A 19589-nucleotide genomic window follows, 5' to 3' on the forward strand; every position below is an offset into this window, starting at 1 on the left:
GCAATGATCAAAATTACCTCTATCAGATTTAATTTTCCTTTACCCCTTCAAGTTATATATCATATCCATAATCTTCCAACCCAGTCCTTAAAATATTTGTGAAGCATTAGAACATCTGCTACTCTTAGCTCAACACAAAATTATTCCCAGGGCAGACTATTTTCAGCCCTGACTAGCAAGAATGTTAAGAAGGCAAGTTCAACACAATGTTGCGACACAAATAAAAGCAACTCAGATTTTATACACAGCCATTTTTCAAATCTGTGACACAGCCATGGAATGAAAGTGGCAGAGATTCAACTGGAGCTCACCTGGGTAGAATACTATGTTGAGGTCACAGTGACCATAAAATGATATCACTTGTCTACACACAAAGTTAAAAGATTAATTACTTACTTTCTGCATGAGTGAATGAGAAACTGCAGAGCTCTCCAGTGTAAACACCTAGAAGAAGGAGAAGGAGGAGGAGGAGAACACTTATCAAGTTTAGATCTGTGAAACTTTGTGAAAATTTGGGAGGGGTGCCTGTTCTCCTGAGAAATAGAGAGCCAACATTGGGGGCTCACTGGGGAGCTTGACTGCACCCCCTGCCCTCTGACTGTTCCAACACTTCTTGATTATATGTGGTCTGTGGCCCTGCTCCACTCAGCAAGGAGCAAATAAAACCTCAGAAGCAAGACTGTTCTGGAAGTGTCTTCCTACAAATTGCCAGCCTTGCCTATGACAGAGCTGGGCAGAAGATAGATCTGGATCTCTGGCTGATTTGGAGCAGATCAGCAAGAATTTCTGACTCCCAGTAGTTTAACAACAGCAGCAACAAAAATGACCTACCCATATACTAAGATCATCATCCGAGGCCCTCCTCCTAGTGCCTCCTCTGTGGGAGGCTCAGAGGATGGCAATAAGGCAGAGGGCCTTCTTGGTGATGATCCCCCGATTATAGTACACTCTGCCCAGTGAAGCCCACCTGGCCCCAACATTGTCACCTTTTCAGCACCAGGTTAAGACTTCCCCTGCGCCCAGGCATTTGACAGCATACGATAAGGTTTTAACAAGTCCTGGGATTTATATTGTTTAGAACTGTTATAATTTTGTATGTAACTGGTTTTATATTATGCTCTTATTGTATTTGGGGGCGGGGGTTAATCTTTGTAAACCTCCCAGGGAGCTTTGGTTATTGGGCAGTATAGAAATGGAATGGATGGATGGATGGATGGATGGAACGGACTCCCCACCTGCCTTAAATTGCACTGCTGAAATGAAGAATGTGTGGGGTAAGCAGAAGTGGATTTTTGTATGGAAGGACTATAAGCCATTCAGTTCTGGTACTCAAAACTAATGCCTAGTTCTGGAATTCTTCTAAGTGTATGTCTTTTGCACCAGTTGGTGGAACTCCGAGTTCTGTAAAACACAAAGTAGATCCCACAAGCCTGAAGTCTGCCCATGTCTGGTGTATGGCAAGCAGCTGTTTGATCTGGCCAGTTTGCCAAGATCACCAAGCCGCTCTTGCCTCTGAGTGAGTTTCTGAAAAGCAAGGGTGTTTTTTTAAGCTGGGGTTTGTGTGGGAATAATGGGAGATCACAATGATAACTAGGTTGAAAAAAAGTGCTAATTGTGCATAAGCATCTATTTAACAGGGCTAATGAATTAAGCCACTAAGATTTGTGTATGCACATCTTCCAAATATAAATGGCAAATGGCTGCCCAATACAATTCATTCCATTATATAATTTGGCAGTTTAATTAATTCTCCTCCAGTCAGTCAAGATTACAGATGATTATCATGACTGATACTGGCCAGTGCAGTTACAAATACTTATACTTTATTGCAGCTGAGCACTAGGACTTGAGGCTTCAAGGTGGGGGTTTTTGAAGAAGGATTTGAAGGAAAGAAATTAGTTCTGGGAGGGAGCTATAGGGGTAAGGGGCAGCAAGGGAGATTGGGTAAAGTCATTTCAGAGAGCAGGAGTATTGTGGGAAGTGCAGGATGTTACGCTAAGTGTCATACACCATCAATTGTTCTGAAAAGGAAAGCAGTGAAAACTGACAGATATAAAACAAAAAGAAAAGAAATCTAAATAGCAGAATGGAGGGGTCAGCACATGTTAAAAACAACAAACTTTCCAAGCGGGGGTGGGGGGTTGGGGGGAGACCAGGAAGGAGCCTTGCACCTCTTCTGCTCCGAGATGATGAGCCAGCACAGGAAGGAGACTGCCATCACTGATGCTCAGGCAAATACTGTTCGGCTTCAGAACCTTCAGAGGGAAGAGAAAAACTGTCAGCAGTTTCATTTTTTCCAGATTCAAAAGTTCACTGATGAAGGATAGCAGCGTTTGTTTCTTTAAAATTACAGAACATTGCTGCTGCCGGAAGGCTGTCTAAAACTCCCATGTTTCAAGCAGAATATATTAAAGACAAAGGATACATGTTTTATATTAGATAAGCAAATATTTGCAAGAGGAATCCACAAAATATTTGTCATTACAATTACCTACAGGGCCAATTTCAGAAAACACTTTTTTCGCATCAGGACTAGATCCATTAGCCAAGACTGGCCATGAAGGAAAGTGAAAACAAAAGTTTTTGAAACAGCAAAAGCAGCTGATTAGAAAAATACCACTTCATTCAATGTGCTTGTCCTTGGACAGAAACTGAGAAGACTTCCTGGAATTCTGGTCTGATAGCCCTCTCAGTGCTATTTGTGGATCCCACCATGATGATACTATAAGAATTGGGATTTGACCCAGCCCTGACAAAATGGTTAATGGCTGATATACTAGGCTCCACCTTCACAGATGCATAGTCCTTCCTGCCTCCCATCCACATTTTAGTCAGTTGTGCAAAGGCAGGAAGAAAGCCTTTTAAGGTGTCACAGGACAACAGATTTATTACAGCATCTGTTTGCATGAGCTAGAGCCCATTTTGCTGAGAGATGATATATAAGATCACTATAATTAAGACCAAGCAGTGGGGCTGTGGAATTTTATTAACGTGTCACCATATTTCAGTCATTAGGTGCTGGTGATAATATAGAACAAGAGACTTAGGAAGGAGATTTAATGGAAGTCCAGAGGACAGGGAAAACAGATGGAAGGAACAACTCTGTTTACAGAACAGCCATAAAATGTGGTGTTCAGCACTACCCTTACTCTACCTGCAGAATTTAATCTCTAACTTGTCCAAACATCAGACCTTGGTAGGCTAAGTTTGTATTGTTTAATAAACAAAAGTATTCTAAAGTATAACAGCTGTATATTTTAAAAAATCTGCTCCTTGTAATAAGTACAAGTTCCTATCACGCAGTTCCATGTAGATTTTAATTTTTCCTTTGCACAGCTTAGAGGTTTTTGCATGACATGACAGCCCATGGGTTAAACAACAGGTGGGAGAGAGATGGTGCACGCCTGCCACTTCTGCTTTTAATCAGCAACCCAGGAGTGGCTCATCATAGGTTGCCGAGAGTGTCGTCTGAACCCGGATTGCTGGGCTGTTTAGGGGCTAAACAACCCAGTGGTAAGCCTGCTCTTTCACGCTTGTCCCCTGACGGCCCATGGTTTGTTGTGTCCTGTGAACTGGCTCGTAGAGTCAGTACAGACCCTAGAGATTTAGGGCCCAATCCTATGTGTGTTTAGACAGAAAAAAAAAGTCCGGTGAGTCCCAGCTGACTGAAGCATGCCGTGAGTTGTAGGATGGCACCTTTAGATAAACAGACCACTGCCGGCTGTGTGAGCAAAGACCTCTAGTATGTCTGAGACCTGCAGGAGCATGCACACCTCTTTCCTGCCCCCCTGACTCAATTCAATGAAGTGACACACTAGTCTACGGAGACTGAGGCAGGGAGACACCATCTTGGATTTATGAAATCTTACTCACTTTCTGCAGAGCTTGTACATACTGGAATGTTCGGCTCTGATCATTTAGTTCCCCAAACCGTGGCCGGTTCCACAGCAGGTGGGCCTGACACCAACACACGGGACTCTCGACGTGGATAGCAGCGTTGGCTTCTTCATTTCTAAATATGTTGGGATGAACATAGCCAACTCAGTTCTGCATTTGCCCCAAATCATCTCTTACATTATGTACTAAGGGATATTTATGCCTGCTGCATATTATCCACTTCAAGTATTTCCATCCGTGTTCTGTCTGAACTGTCCATGTTCAATGCTGGGGCAGAGGAAAGCAATGCAGCAGGTTGGATGGCGGGGATCAGCCCGGACCCCTTAATGCCAAGCCTTGCAAGCAAGCCAGAGAGTCCCCTGCTGCTCTTTACATACAGGGAAACAGCCAGGACAGACCAGAGCCTCTAAAAGTCTGGAAAGCACAGAAGCAATTACACTATCTTGCCATATTCCCTGACATAAGAGAACACTGTGGGGCTATCCAGGGTGTCTCTGAGTCTCCCAACTACAAAGTGTTGCTCGTTTGGAAGGGTTCAAGACTTGCTACTGGTGAGCAGCGACATGCTTTCTTGAGCTCCACTCTTAGAAAAGCAGACACTCAACAATTATGAAAGTAAGGATGCTCATACACCTAAAAATGGTCAGGTAAGCTTTTGGCACAATGTTTTAAAATTGTATCTCATCACTCCTGTCATGTGTTACGTCCAGAGCAAGGTAATCTTTAGAAGTTACAGCAGGAGACTCTTTTCTGTGCGTTCATCTCACCGGCTGCTGCAATTTATAAACCTGCCACCATGTGAGTGGGGCCAGATGCACAGGTCCTTCCAGCTGTTGCCTTGCCGGGATTGGTAACAATAATTCAGCGGGTGGTAGAACTGTACAACTGACCCTGACCAGATGGCAGGAGGTCTTTCAATATTACAGCAGTGGTGTGGGATGAATCCATAGAAAAGCAGCTCCCACACTGCTCCTGTTGTAACGTTTACAGTTCTTCCATTTCAGCTTTAATACCTGCTTTAGAATAGCAAGGAGAAATGCAGAAGCCATGGTTCTCAAAGCAAGGGACAGGCTTTCCTGAAAAGCAAGTGCTAGTTACTAGGAGCAGCTTCATTACCAGCATTGTTACGTTTAGCCAACTCCATAGCAAATCTTGGATGAGCCAACAGGAAGATGGCTGTGCAGTGTTCCACTTTGTGTGGGGACTGCTGTTACCATTTTAACGGAAACTTATTTTTCAAGGTTTTTCGTTGCATCTATCCCTTTAAAACATTCTCTGACTCAACCTTTCCCAACTTGGACTACAACTCAGAATCCTCAGCCAACATCATGCTGGTTGAGGATTGTGTGAGCTGTAGTCGAACACATCTGAAGGACACCAGGTTGGGGAAAGCTGCCCTAACTGCATATATCCCTGGTTCCCTTTCTGGAAAAGCAGGTAAAAAAAACTAAAGTAGTTGTTCCTTTGCCTTTATTAATGCTGGTGAAATGTGAAGAATTCTCTCTCTCTCTTTTTTTTACAAACTAAAAGTGAGTGTGAAAGAGCAGCAGATACTAAAGAATGGTTCTACATAGCATGTTATAGTGACTGTTCTGACTGGGCCATAGAGCTATTTTCCACTTGCGCTGTCACCAAGAGTTCTCTTGTCACTCTGAAATACAGCTGCTCTGTAGCCTATATATATTTATGAATGAATATAATACTTTCATTCATTGTTGGGTGCAACAGATAATTGTTTCAGATTTAGTTACACCTCCCTAAAACAATGACCCTGCACAGCTTACATTCATTGAGAAAGCAAACCTTCCAACCCAACACTCTTGGTTTCATCATCAGTTCCTTTTTTTACTTCACATTTGTAGTTACCTGCCTTTTTGAAGCTTATACCACACAGAGTAATCATCATGAAAGGCAGTCAGATCCACACTCTGGCCCTGGAGAACAGCCTCTTCATTTGGAAGGAAATACACACACTGCATCCAATGATCTCTCCACTGGAAAAGTTTAAACGGGGAGCGGGAGGCTCAATAATTCAAAAAGAGCAGACAAAAGGGCAGTGAGCAAACGCACAGGCTCCATTTCAGAGATGTGACACGAGGTGAGAGGTCAGTTTGACAACATGTTTGCAAGACCTCTGTCCATCTTTCACTAGTAAAATGCCCATCATTATGACTGGTGAACTTCTCTATAGAAGTTTATGAACCATTATTAACTTCTCCATAGAACCCATCAGTGAGGCCCAAACCACATATTGCACCAGGGATGTGATACAAAGAAAGGCACCCATTCAATTATATGGGAGAAAGTAAAGGAGTGCTATCAGGGACACAATTTCAGGAAAAACTAAAGATGCTCTCTGCCCCTGGTGAGCCCAGTAACCCTAGCCAATGAAAATCAGGCATGTTCCATTATGGATTACCTTTGACTGGGATACTGGGAACTGGCTGGCTTGCAATATGTTTACGGGGAAATGTTCACCTTAACATACACTCTCTTCGGTCTAATGCAGCTTTCCTCAACCCAGTGTGATCCAGATGTGTTGGTCTAAGGGGGGTTCTAGTCCAACACAACTGGAGGGTGCAGAGCTGGGGAAGGCTGGTCTAAAGGATCTGTGGAGATTGAACACCATCCTTTTGCCTAAATGGGTCAGGAGAGTCTCTCTTTAAAAACCAAACACATCGAACTACAGCCCAACTAAACGGTGACACTGGACATGCAACAAAACATTCCAAAAACATATCCATGAAGACTGCTAAGAAGCTGGTGTCTTGTTTAAATTGGGGCAGTGGCTCCTATGCATGCAGTGTTAAGCACTTCAGTGCAACTTTCACCCATGCCTGACATGCTAACAAGGCATATCCAGCGATCCTGTGCTTCAACCCCCTGGCCACTTATGTTCAGAGTCACATTTAAATCAGACCTAACAACAAAAGTGATACATTTTACAGAGTTAGACATCAATTAGCATTACAATGTTAGCTGGGCAAAAGAATTTTTAAAAGGCTCAGTACATTACCGGGATAGTTTCAGAGGCGGCGTGTACCCAGTATGGGGCCATTGTACATTTTATTGACCCAGCAGGGTCCATGTCTATATCCCACCAGGAGAGGACCACTTGGGCTTTGCCAGACTTTATGGGCTTCAGCTGCACTGTGTAGCAGGCAGAGGCTCTGCTTACTTGCTTACTGAAATCTACACTGTGGAAAATAAGGAATTGCAATCAGTTCATTTTATATAGCATATTTTCATTAGAGTTGTTAGGCAGCACTTGCAGACGTACACATGGCAGAATCGATAAATATCAATGGGATTAACGAAGCTTCTTTAAATTTGTAGAAATTGAAGCTGTCGCTTACGGGTTTCACCGAGAGCGGCAGCAACAGCAGCCACCATCATCAAAACATCGCAGTGCACCAAAAAAACTTCTCACCACCAACTTTATACATCATTAACCATGTGATTCTAGGAGCTTAATACCTTGCTTTCAAATGTATTTGTTATATCTATCGAGATGTGTGTGTAATATTAAATTTTATATATACACACACACACATATCTCCACTTACTTTAAAAGTGGTGACGAATTTGTTTCTAGCACAATCCAAGGAACTGATTTTATCCTTTAAAGCTCTAAATGGTCCGGAACCAGGGTACCTGAAGGACCATCTTCTCCCTTATGAACATGCCGTTGTTAACATCTTCCATGAAAGAGTCCTGGTTCTCGGCAAAGTGGAATCCACTAGGGCCTTCTTGATCACGGCACCTCATTAGTGGAATTCTTTTCCCCACTCCATTCATTTGGCACCAAATTTGATAGCTTTTAAGTGCCAAATAAAAACACTGCTGCTTCCTGGATTTTTAATGGTCACCAGTGTGGTTCTGATTTACTGCTCTTTTAATCTTCTGCTGAATATGTTTTATTGTGTTTGTTATCATTTTATGATCCATTGCTTTTAAATGATGTTGTAAGCCATCTTGAGAATCAAAGATGGAAAAGAAGGGTATAAAATGCTTTAAATACATGCATAAATGTCTAAAAGCACCACTACAGCTGAGCACTCACCTGAACATTGTAACAACTTCACTGAGAGCTATAAAGTCATGCAAGGGCACCTGATTCAGTTGAATATCATAGACTGAAGGTGCACCAGGGCAGTTCTCCATTTCTGGTGGGGAGACAATAACCTTCTCACAATCTTCTGCTTGGACGTGTATGGGAAATAGCTTGTTCCAGGACCACATTCTTTTGGACTCCACTAACTGGGCATACACTGTTGCCCTGTGAGGCACTGCCTCACATCCCTCCTGATCATTTTGGAGTAAAGAAATTGAGAAAGGGTCATTTAATGGAAGTTGCGAAATACAATCTTACCAGAAAAGATATGGGCTACATATAAAACTTGGATTCAGGGCCAAAATATGAACCTCACTCTTTTATGACTTCTCTTGACAGATCTAGCTAGCCACTCCACAGCCTGGTTCCATGATGTTTACTTGGAAGTAATTCCTGCTGAATTCAGTGAGACTTACCTTAATGACTATACGCAGAATCATAGCCTCACTATAATTTGTTTCTTTGTGCTGCCATGCTGTTCTCAAAAAATACGACAATATTCTCAAAGCTGATTGTTTTTTAATCCACACACAACCCAAACAGATAAATGCTATGACCAGTCTACTATAGATTCTGAAGATACTTTTAATTATTACCTATAGAAGCCAACAGTAACAAAATTGCTCAAAATTAGGAAAAACGATTGGTTACAATAAACGTGGGAGTTGACTGAACAGAATTTCTGTTCCAGGACACCATCACAGAAAAGAGGTCCAGCTCATTCCTTACCTGTACAAGGTATCGGTGGGCATGCTCATAAGATGGTAAAGCCCCTTCTCCAATCAATTCAGTGTCAAACAGCTCTGTAATGAGGATGTTTGCACATGACTGCATGTCCCCATCTAGAAAGCATAATGCAATACCAATAGGAGTGATTGATTTTGGATTTTTTTTAAAAAATAGAAATCTGCTGTGTGCAAGCCCTGGGCTAAATGGGAACAGGCCAAACTGTTGAATTATCAGATGAGCCATATAGTTCAAGTGGATCCTTGCTTGGAACTTTCCTATCAAATCTTCACAGTCTGACTCGCAAACACATCATAAGCATTTGATTTTTAGGTGATACAACAGTCCATTGTCCCAAAACACCATCAAGTAGTTAGGGCTTGAGTACTGTTTTTCTTCTCTTCCCTTCTGTCCTTCCTGCTCAGTCCTCTCCCGCTCTCCCAACCACTGCAAGGCCAACATTGGAAGGAGCCAGCCTCAACTGAACCCAATGTCCAACACATTTAAAAGTTATGCCAAGGGGAAGGAAGACATGCCAAACCATGACCTGGTTCACAAGTCACAGTGGCAATTCCCAGGTTATTTAACTCACGAATTGCTGGGCATGAGCGAAGCGATGAGCACACTGCCTCCCATGCACTTATTGTTTCTGCTTTCAGTGTAACAACCCAGGAATGCCCCATTCCTGGGTTGTTTCGTGAATGGTTAAACAACCCAGAGTTAACCCAACAATTGCCTATGGTTTGTTGTTGGGTTAACTCTGAATTGTTTAACCCATAAACCCAGGGTTTCCAGCCAACGACTTGTGTGCTCTGCTCATCCCTGCAATTCCTGGGTTAAACCACTCAGGAACTGCCATCGTGACGTATGAACTGGGTCTATGAGTTTCTCATACCATTCACACTCCTGATACAATGCTCTGCAGAGGCTAAAAGCTGGGGTTTGGATATGGGCAATCCAAGTTCAAATCCATGCTGAGAAGCTGAGTGGCTTTTGGGCAACCCAATCTCTTGCAGGGCTAGACTACATGTTACTCTACAGCCACATCCAGTGTTACCATGGCCACTGTTTTCTCCCATGGAGTATGGGAATTGTCGAATCCTTTCCTTGCAGGGCCATTTTCCTCCTGAAAGTCCTTCTCCCTCTTGGTTGTAGCAGGAAGATTCAGGGGGAAACACAGCGGCAGGGAAAGGATTAAGCCATCCCTTCTGCTGCAAATCATCCCCTCAAGAGACAGCTTTTCAAGGCAGTCTGACACAACGTGCTAACTCTCATCCTACCCTACTTCAGAGGGTTGGTTTGAGCCTAAGAAACTGCTTGAATTCCTCAGAGTATGATCAAGATTGTTATGAAGAACACCCAAATTCTACTTTTTTGGGAAAAAGGGATTATATCTGGAAGGAGGCTAAGGTTGTTTCGTCTTGGACAAGAGCAGAAAAGCAGGTTCCATAGGACATTGAGGACTTACATGTCCCAAGTAGAGCTACAGACCTCTTGCACACAACTTTCTGGCCAGCCATTGTGCTCTGATTGCCTTAATTCCTCGTTGTTATGCCTTGCAAATATCAGAACTTGTCTCAGGACTACAACCATAGAAGCCCACACAGAAGAAATGTTTCTGCTCTGTACTAAGGTCTTATTAAGAGTGAGAAATTACTACAAAGGCTGGAGTGCAAGGTGTCAAGGAAGGGAGTGGACTAAGAGAAGATCAAGACTGGGTACACCGACGGGCCTAGTGACCAGGAAAGACTGTCCATGGGAAAAAGTTATGGAGTTGTGCTAGGGCACTGAAACCCTGTAACTACAGTTCCGAACCTGCTTCAGACATACTTCTGAGCTTTTCTCCACAACCACGAGGTTGACAGGAAGCTAAAATCTAGATATAACGCAATAGTGTGGACTTTTAGGCTGGAGGCATGGACACAGAATAGATACAATCTGATCAATAAGCAACACTGCCAGCTAATGCAAGGCAGGTGGCAATCAGAGAGATGGCCTTCTCAGTGGTGGCATCCCATTTGTACAATTCCCTCTCCAGGGAGGTTCACTTAGTGCCAACACAGTTATCCTTTGGACACAATGTAGAGGCATTTTTATCCTCCCAGGCTTTTAAATTATTTGTTCTCAGCTGCTGCAGTTTTATGTATTTTCTTGGATTGCAGTTTTAAACTGCAACTTTTTATTACGTTGTGTTTTATGTAAGCCACCCTGGAAGCATGTCTGAAGGATGGCAAACAAAATTTTAATATAAATATAGATGAATTCTTTGTTCCAGGCAACACAAGTGAGGAGTTCAGTCCATCTTAATCTTACCAGGGCCTACTGTAACTTCAGTGGAATGTTTGTTGATTATCTTTATCTTGTCACTAAAGCCGTTTTTCTCCACTATCTTCACAGCTGCATCGGCCATAGGCTTGAAGACCTACAATATAATAATCCTTTATATAGTGACATTTATATAGTGCATTTCAACTGTTCTAATCATTTCATATACATTTTCTCATTAATCCTTAAAATAACTCCATGAAGTAGGTTAGTATTATTATTTATTACATTTCTATACCGCCACATAGCCAAAGTCCTCTGGGTGGTTTACAGAAGTTCAAACATTAAAATACAATATACAAAGTGTAAAAGCCATTTACATAAAAGCACACAGACAATATACACAAACAACACATAACTAAAAACAACTTTGAACAGTCAGTCATTACTAAAGACACATATTATTACCATCATAAGTTGGGGACCCATGGCAAATTTGTGAAGGAGGGATCCCCTATCATAATAAAAAAAGAGCTACTGAGCTCTGGGGCAACATAAGCAGCTTCCTGCTTACATAACCCTAAACCTCGGGAATCCAGCACTACTGGGGTTCAGGCTAAGTGAATAACAAGCTGCTCATCTTGCCCTGAACCTAAACAGTACAGCATGGGGCAGGGGTGCATATTTACCTTTCCCTCTCTATGAAGTAAGAGACTTTGGAGGGGGAAATTGGGAAAACTGCAGAGCCTCATTGCCATGAGACCAGAAAGTTTTGGACTAGAAGGAATGATGACAATGAGGACAACAGTGGTGACAATATTGTAGATAAGCGACTGAGGCACACTTCAATGCAGGGGTGGGCAAGTTGTGGCCCTCCAGATGTTGCAACTCCCCTCATCCCTGACCACTGGCTGTGCTGGCTAGGGGTGATGGGAGTTGCAGTCCAACATCTGCAGTCCAACAACATCCTTTCTTCAAGTAAAGCCCATCGCTGCTTTACTAGAAGAAAGCCCCTCTGAGCCAAATGGGACTAAAATCTGTGTAAATGTGCACAGGACTGCACTGTAAGGCTGAGAAATAGTGACTTCCCTAAGGACAGTTAGTGAGCTTATGGCTAAGGAGACATTTGCACCAGGGCCTTCTACTGTCACAGCTCACTCACTCAGCCATTACAATACACCAGCTCTCAAAAACACAAGGTAATGGCAGCCACATGTAAGGTGCAAACTACCACCAGAAAATCACTACATCATGTTACGGATGATGTTTAGCACAGGGTACACAGATCAGCACAAAGTCTATGCCCACTTAATCCTAGCGCTCAGGTCTGTGGGTGGATTTTTCGATAAGTTGCACATTTATATTAAAGATACCTTCCTATTCTTATCTCTTTGCATGAATCACTTAATGCCCTGCTCCAAATAAAAATCTTGTAAAACTTGAATGGCATTTTGCATTGGCCTGGACAATTCAATAAGTTAAGATGAATAACTTAGCAAAGAATCTGCTCTTGGGAAAATACCTGAAGAAACCTAACTTTGTACTCTTAAAACCATAGATAAGACCTCCAGTGATACATTAAGCTTCTGGCCACATTAAAATGTGTACCTAATTAAAGCATGAAACCTGGCAAAACAAGACAGCCTTCCACTTCCAAAGCTGCCAGAAACACATTGTTTCCTGCCAAAATGTAAATGTAAAAATAAAGGTGGAAAAAAAAACCAGATGGCTACAGACCACTGCAGTCCAAAAAGTCTGTTTTCATTAGTCAATGGTTTAACATAAATTCCAAGCCCAAAAGACAAACAAACCTAAATTAGAACTAAAATACTAAAGGTTTATCACTATTACTCTGACCAAAATGTGAATAAATATTCTTAAAACATCCATACACAGACTCTTTCTGGCAGATCATATATTCAGAATTAGGTGATAGAGCCCTGAGGTGGTAGAATGAACAGTACAATTTCAGACTCCACTTTAGTGCACCACTTCATTTTGTTTTTAAAACTCACTGCAAATAGTAGTATAGGTAAAGAGGTGAATTTCAACTGCTCCCTCTAAGGTGCCAGTTTTCTATTTATGGGAATTTTTCTATGAGGGGGAACAAGGAAAAAACTGGTACCCCACTCATATTTCTGAAAGAGGAAGTAGTACAATCCATTCTATCAAATGCTCACACAGATATCCTGCATGTGGAAACACTTGCACATTAACTCCAATGTCAAGGGCAGCTCTGCACAGGAAATGAAACTGAGGACACACGGATGTCCCCACAGCTGCAATGAGTATGGAAATGTTTGCACACTGAAGCTCATACACACATGCAAGTAGCTTTGGCTTGGTCTTCCCTGGACTTCAATTATACAAATTCTCAAGAGGCCGAACATATACTACTGATTTTGGAGAAGGAAGCTGTTTGTCACTGGCTCAGAGGCCATGTTAAAGTAACTTCAGGAAGCTCCCATATTTACCATGGGTAAAATGAACCATGGGTTCTCAAGGTGGCTTGTTTGAGAAAATAAGCCACACAGCATGGTTAACAAGCTACCCTGGCTATGTTCAGACAACATGCTAACGCACAGTACAACAAACAACCCACGGTTCAAAACAACCCACACTAAACCACTGAGTGTGGGTTAGGGTGTTGTGTGAACAGCCCCACGACCAACAAAATGTCGAGCTAGAAGCTGTCAAGGTCAGGTGGCTGCCACTATCCCACACATTTCTTTTACAACTGGTAGGTAAGGTCTCCTGTAGATCCACAAGTGTTGGGCGTTTAGGTGGCAGAGATCTATGCACACCATTCTAATTTACTACAGGGAGCTTTCTCTCCTCCCTACTGTAACAAGAGTAACATATCTGGTGGAGTTGGAAGTCTTCTTGCACTGTCAGGATTGCTGAACAACCCAACACTAAACACAAAGCAAGGTGCTATCTCCCTCGAAGACTGAGACAATCAAAGTGAAAGCTGGTGTGCAGGGACAGGGGATAATCATAAGGAAAGTATAACTCCTTGACCTTTGGCACGTTTTACAGACAGGTACATAACAAGCCTAGAGTATAGGCAATATTTGTTTCTGTCACAGTTTTGCTTCAAAGTGGTTGCCAGGAAGTATTTCCTGCACAACTGATTCGTAGATGGTATGCAGTGACAGGGGAAGGGTGAAGCTCACCTCAACAGCATAACAGAAATCTGCGCCTGCTGTCACCGCCATCATGGACAGGAGTCCAGTGCCAGTCCCAATGTCCAGAACAATTGCTCTCTCCCCTCTTTCTTTCACTCTGCCCACTGCAGCACGTATACCCTGAAAATACTTCACATTCTGTTAAGAGAGATAAACATCTGTTATTTCAACATGATCCTTGTTTGTTCAGCTGTGGAACAGATGCACTCTAGGCTTGATATTCTTCAATCTGCAGCCATTTACATGATACACAAACAATAGTGGATTAAAAGGTATTGGCTGGTTCACGCAACATGACAGCCTACACTCAAGGTTGAGTATGAGTGGTCATTGAGCCATGGGTTGCTGTTGAAATGTAGGTTGTTGTGTTGTGGGAACCCAGCCATACCATGGGTTCTCTTTCTGGGTTGTTCATAGTTAACAAACCATTGCCATGCTGCATCAGACCAAAGGTCCATCAAGTCCAGCATTCTGTTCACACAGTGGCCAACCAGCTGCTGACCAGAAAACCCACAAGCAGGACATGAGTGCAACAGCACCCTCCTATGCATGTTCCCCAGCAACTGGTATACAGAGGCAAACTGCTGCTGATACTGGATGTAGCACATAGCCACCAGGACTAGTAGCCACTGATAGCCTGCTCCTCCAGGAATGTATCTAACCCCCTTTTAATGCCATCCAAATTGGTGGACATCACTACAGATTGTGGTAGCGAATTCCATAGTTAACTATGCGCTGAGTGAAGAAGTCTTTCCTTTTTTCTGTCCTGAATCTCCCACCAAACAGCTTCATGGGATGACCCAGGTTCTAGCATTATGAGAGGGGGGGGGGAAATGTCTTCCTATCCACATTCTCCACACCATGCATAATTTTGTACACCTCTATCACGTCTCCCCTTACCCTTCTCTTTTCCAAGCTAAACAATGCCAGTTGTTGTAACCTTCCCTCATAGGGAGATGCTCCAGCCCCTTGATCATTTTAGCTCCTCTTTTCTGCACTTTCACACAACACCCCACAGTTCAACAATACCCCACAGTTCAACAACACCCCACAGTTCAACCTCGAGTGAGGGTTGTCATGTTGTATGAACCCAGTAATTGGATCAGTTCACACATTCAAAATAAGCGACAGTGGCTTATTTAAAACACAACGCATGCTGGTACAATTTCCATAATCACAGCCTGGCCACAGACTGTCATACTGTCCAAACCTGGGCACCATGGCTTGTTGGAGGGGGAACAACTCTCTAATAACCCACAGGCTGTTGTAGAGTTATTGAAGGATTGTCCCCCCCTCTAACAAGCCATGCCATCTGGGTTCAGATGACATGACAAGCCATGTCTGGGTGGTGATTATGGAAATCGTATCCCACACACACCCGGCATGTGCCATGATTTAAATAAGCCACGATGGCTTATTTTGGTTGTGCAAACCACGTCATTGTTTTTTCAAGCGATGACCAATATGTAGCTCTAGAGAAAGTTGTCTGCAGTACACAAGCTCTTAACAAAACCCTTAGAAATTCAACATCATTTAAAAAAATAATAATGAATGAATCCCATGCTGGCACATAAATGTTTGAAAATGTGAAAGCAAAAAGCTAAATACCTTTTCACAAGAACAGTGGAAACTGATTCAGTGTCTTGAGATGCCTGGTCTTAAATGGCAAGGTAAGTTCTCCAGTTGTATTTAACATAGATTTTTACCACTAAACTCACTGAGGACTTTTCTTCCTTTTCCTGCCAACATCTACAGAGCTCTTTTCAAATAAAGAGACATTTGAAAGTTTGCACCTGTTTAAAGCCAGATGGACATAATTCCCTGCAGAAAGCAGTGACTGACAGGCTTTTTTGATCTTCCCTGTATTAATTCATTTTAAAGAAGGTAAGCTTTTTAAAGGAAACAATCAGGAAAAGCTACGAGCATCTCAAAATGAGTGAGATGCTAAAAACATCTTTAAACTTTGGCAAGACTGAAATTTGAAACAGTTCATTTAAAAAAAAACATCTTCTGAATATCACCCAGGGCTATTTTGAAGAATATTTAATCATGCCATCTGAACAGGAATTCTGTAGCAGCAGAAGAAAGAAGGCTACAGAAGTGTCACAGAAGCCCTTGACAAACAGATGAAATGCTGTTCACAGAGAGTTCATCATCAAAATGCACCATTACTAGATAGAATCCAAGGGGAAATTAAATCAATTAACTAAAGTATTTTAAAGTCATCTATGCTCAGCAGCAAGACTGTATTTCTTTCTGTTAAGAAATTAAAATAAAAATGTTTTTAGCCAAATCCCGGAACACAGTCCTGAACAAATCCCTGAACAGTCCTGAATAATGTTTCCTACCAGAGTCTGTTCTCCATGCAACACAATCATAGAGTGGAAGCTAATGAGGGAACATTCATGACCTTAGCATTTTTTTAAAAAAAATTACTCACTCTATCTTTGTCATTCAGCATGTCTGCATAACATGACCTGTAAATAAAATTCAAGTTACAAATCAAAACCAGTTCATACTAAGAAAGTTATCAAAGATGACCAGTGTCAGGGATGCTCTGACTTGGATTCCTGCACTGAGCAGGGGGTTGGACTCGATGGCCTTGTAGGCCCCTTCCAACCCTACTATTCTATGATTCTGTGATTCATATTAAAATATTCCCGTAGAAAGGAACTATACAAAAGACAGGATGGTCACCTCCTACTGTGGTTCTGACAGATGGAACTTTACCCCTTTAAAACCTGGGCTACTATCATTCTATGTGCATTGTCCTTCAAGTTCAATAAGAGTTTGGCACTTCATAAAAATGCCAAATACCAACCAGGTATCAACACTTGAAAAGCTATATTGTACAAGTTCGTGTATCCAAGATGATTCGCCCACACCATAAAGTACAGACAGACTTCTCAAGTTAGGTCAATCACTAAAGGTAGGTTCACACCAGTATCACTTGGTTTGTCCATAGTTGCCCTTCAGTGTTCTGGTGCTACTCCTGGTTTCCTGGGGACACATGTTTCCTCCTTCCAGGACTGTAGGCTGCTCTTTTGGTGAGGTTAGCAACAACAACAAAGCAACAGCAAAAAGACCACTTTACAGCAGCTCATGCTGCTGGTGGACTAAAACCTAGAAAGGAGGCAGAATACCAAGATCTGTGAACTAGAAAAACAGCTGGGATCATGCAAAATCAGAAATACAGTCCCACTCCCCTAAAAGAAACAAGGTTTCATTCTATCTTCCTCAATCCAAAAAAGGTAAGTGAGCTTCAGACATTTCAATACAGACCAGCAAATCAATTTGACTGTATAATCAATGGACCCTCAGTGCCCCTCCCCCCGCCTCAATCATGGGCTATTAAAATTTTAGTTGCTCTCAATAAATAGTAAATAATCTGAGATTCCTGCTTTGAGACTAGCTCCTCTATTGAGACCAAGATGACAACTAAAAGATCTGGTGGAATGATAGTACTCACAATTTCCAATATTTGGCCCCATATTTGGCCCTCAGCATGCCCAACATATATGCATTAAATCTGCCCTGATATGTTTATAACAACAGCCAAAAGATGTCTTGGACCAGTTTTGCTTTAGCTTCTACTAAATGCACCATTATTTTGTAATGATTTTTAGGGAAACTAAGAGTGAGTTTTTCATTCCCTTTTCACATATAAACAATAAGACTTTAGCTTCTATAGTTCAAGTGAGAAAGTTATACCTTTTAGAACAAAGGTGATTACCACCTGATTGTAACCAAAGTCTGGATTACATGCCTTCATTTGACTCATGGTTGCCTGTTCAAACCCTGTGTCTTTGCTCAAATATCCATTCCTGTTTCTTTGCTCGAATACTACCCTTTAGTTTGTCCTGCACGCAATGCCTTAGCTGAAAACTAGGGAACCACTCATTACTACTGCCAACTAGTTCAGCATATCTTCAGCATATGAGGCACAAGCTTTCATGAGAAACCCCCCTGAAAAGTAATGTGCTAATAAAGAACACTACTCAGAATAAAGCACAGGCTGCACGATTTACATGAGGATGAACTATACCCTCAGGAAATTAAGTAGGGGCACACGCTTGTCACAGAGGTTGTCACAGGGAGGAAGGTCAGGATCTCTTCTCGATCATCCCAGAGTGCAGGACATGGAATAATTGGCTCAAGTTACAGGAAGCCAGATTCTGGCTGAACATCAGGGAAAACTTCCTGACTGTCAGAGCACTACGACAATGGAACCAATTCCCTAGGGAGGTCATGAGCTCTCCCACACTGGAAGCATTCAAGTGGAGGCTTGACAGCCACCTGCCAGGGATGTTTTGACTTAACTCCTGTATTGAGCAGGGGGTCAGACTCGATGGTCTTAAAGGCCCCATCTAACCCTACTATTCTATTATTCTTATGCACTTATTTTAGAATAAGTCCCATTGTGCTCAATTAGACTTACTTCCAAATAAACATGATTAGATTCAGCTGTACAATCTACACTATGTTTGAAATAGTTGCTATATACAACTAAGATTTTTGCCCAGATCTTTTGTACTTAAACTGCATACAGCTAAAGTCCAGGGAGCTTTTGAATGCGATTCTGGAGGTGGCCATTGTGTATAGCACATGGAATCTTACAACAAGCTTAGATTCATTGCAGAATCCCCTTGGGCACTTATTTTATTCAGTTCTAGAATACCAATACTGTTTTTAAAAGGATGGAGAAACAAAACCCTTATTAGGACCAACCAAAAATCACCAAACAGTGAGGTAAGTTTTGAGTTTCACAGAACGTCCTCTGGCTTCATGTTAAACAAAACAGGTGTGTGTGTGTGTGTGTGTGTGTGTGCACGCACGCGCGCACAGGGGTGTGTGTGAAGGAGGCTGTCTGTGGTAAAGGGAATAGCATACATCCCTGTCTTAAGATAGTAACTTAGAAAACTTAATTAGATTAGCCTATGACAAATGCAAAACATCACAGATTGCACAAATGGGATGCTGGGACAAAAAAGCAAGGAAACCCTCCTTTGAAAATATATGAAAACTAGTAGTTATTTGAATCCGTATTTAGCACTGCCTGGAACACATAAGAACCTCATAAGGCAGAGAGCCTATCGTGTTTGTAGTTATCTTTTTAGCTTGTCTTCACACTTCATTTTCATTGCATTATTATCTATCAGATTCTTATTCCTCCCTTCCTCAAAAGAGCTCAGGTTAGCATATATAGTGCCCACACACGCACACAGTTTAGGGAGCAATCCTATGGTTGCTAGTTAGCAGCTAGGCGGCCATAGGATACATTGGTTCCCTGAGAACCAAACTCCACCCCCCCGCCCTGCCTCGCAGGCAGCTTGGAATGGCCCTGCGCTTGGAAGAGGAGCACGGTGCAGTGAAAACAAGGTGTTCCGGGGGGCGTTCTG

At 42.3% G+C, this 19589-nt stretch overlaps 1 protein-coding gene across 11 annotated transcripts in view; it reads right to left on the minus strand.

The window, feature by feature from the left end:
* PRMT7 (protein arginine methyltransferase 7) overlaps window positions 1–19589 on the minus strand; it is a 41585-nt gene that overhangs the window by 18615 nt on the left and 3381 nt on the right. For 3 of the 11 annotated variants that reach the window (XM_084812058.1, XM_084812056.1, XM_084812057.1), the window contains exons 3-12: window positions 16631–16667; window positions 14179–14328; window positions 11051–11159; window positions 8741–8853; window positions 7961–8202; window positions 6914–7094; window positions 5764–5891; window positions 3874–4012; window positions 2172–2255; window positions 397–444 (exon numbers count right to left, since the gene is read on the minus strand). In XM_084812058.1, the coding sequence (XP_084668184.1) occupies window positions 397–444; window positions 2172–2255; window positions 3874–4012; window positions 5764–5891; window positions 6914–7094; window positions 7961–8202; window positions 8741–8853; window positions 11051–11159; window positions 14179–14328; window positions 16631–16667 (1231 nt within the window). Of the gene's footprint in view, window positions 1–396; window positions 445–2171; window positions 2256–3873; window positions 4013–5763; window positions 5892–6913; window positions 7095–7960; window positions 8203–8740; window positions 8854–11050; window positions 11160–14178; window positions 14329–16630; window positions 16668–17131; window positions 17314–19589 lie in introns of all 11 variants that reach the window. The other 8 variants (XM_084812063.1, XM_084812062.1, XM_084812060.1 and 5 more) reach the window with 5 other exon arrangements.

Source organism: Heloderma suspectum, chromosome 8, assembly GCF_057233095.1.
Source record: "Heloderma suspectum isolate Gila_16-S chromosome 8, 16-S_ref, whole genome shotgun sequence".
NCBI classification, from domain to species: Eukaryota; Metazoa; Chordata; class Lepidosauria; order Squamata; family Helodermatidae; genus Heloderma; species Heloderma suspectum.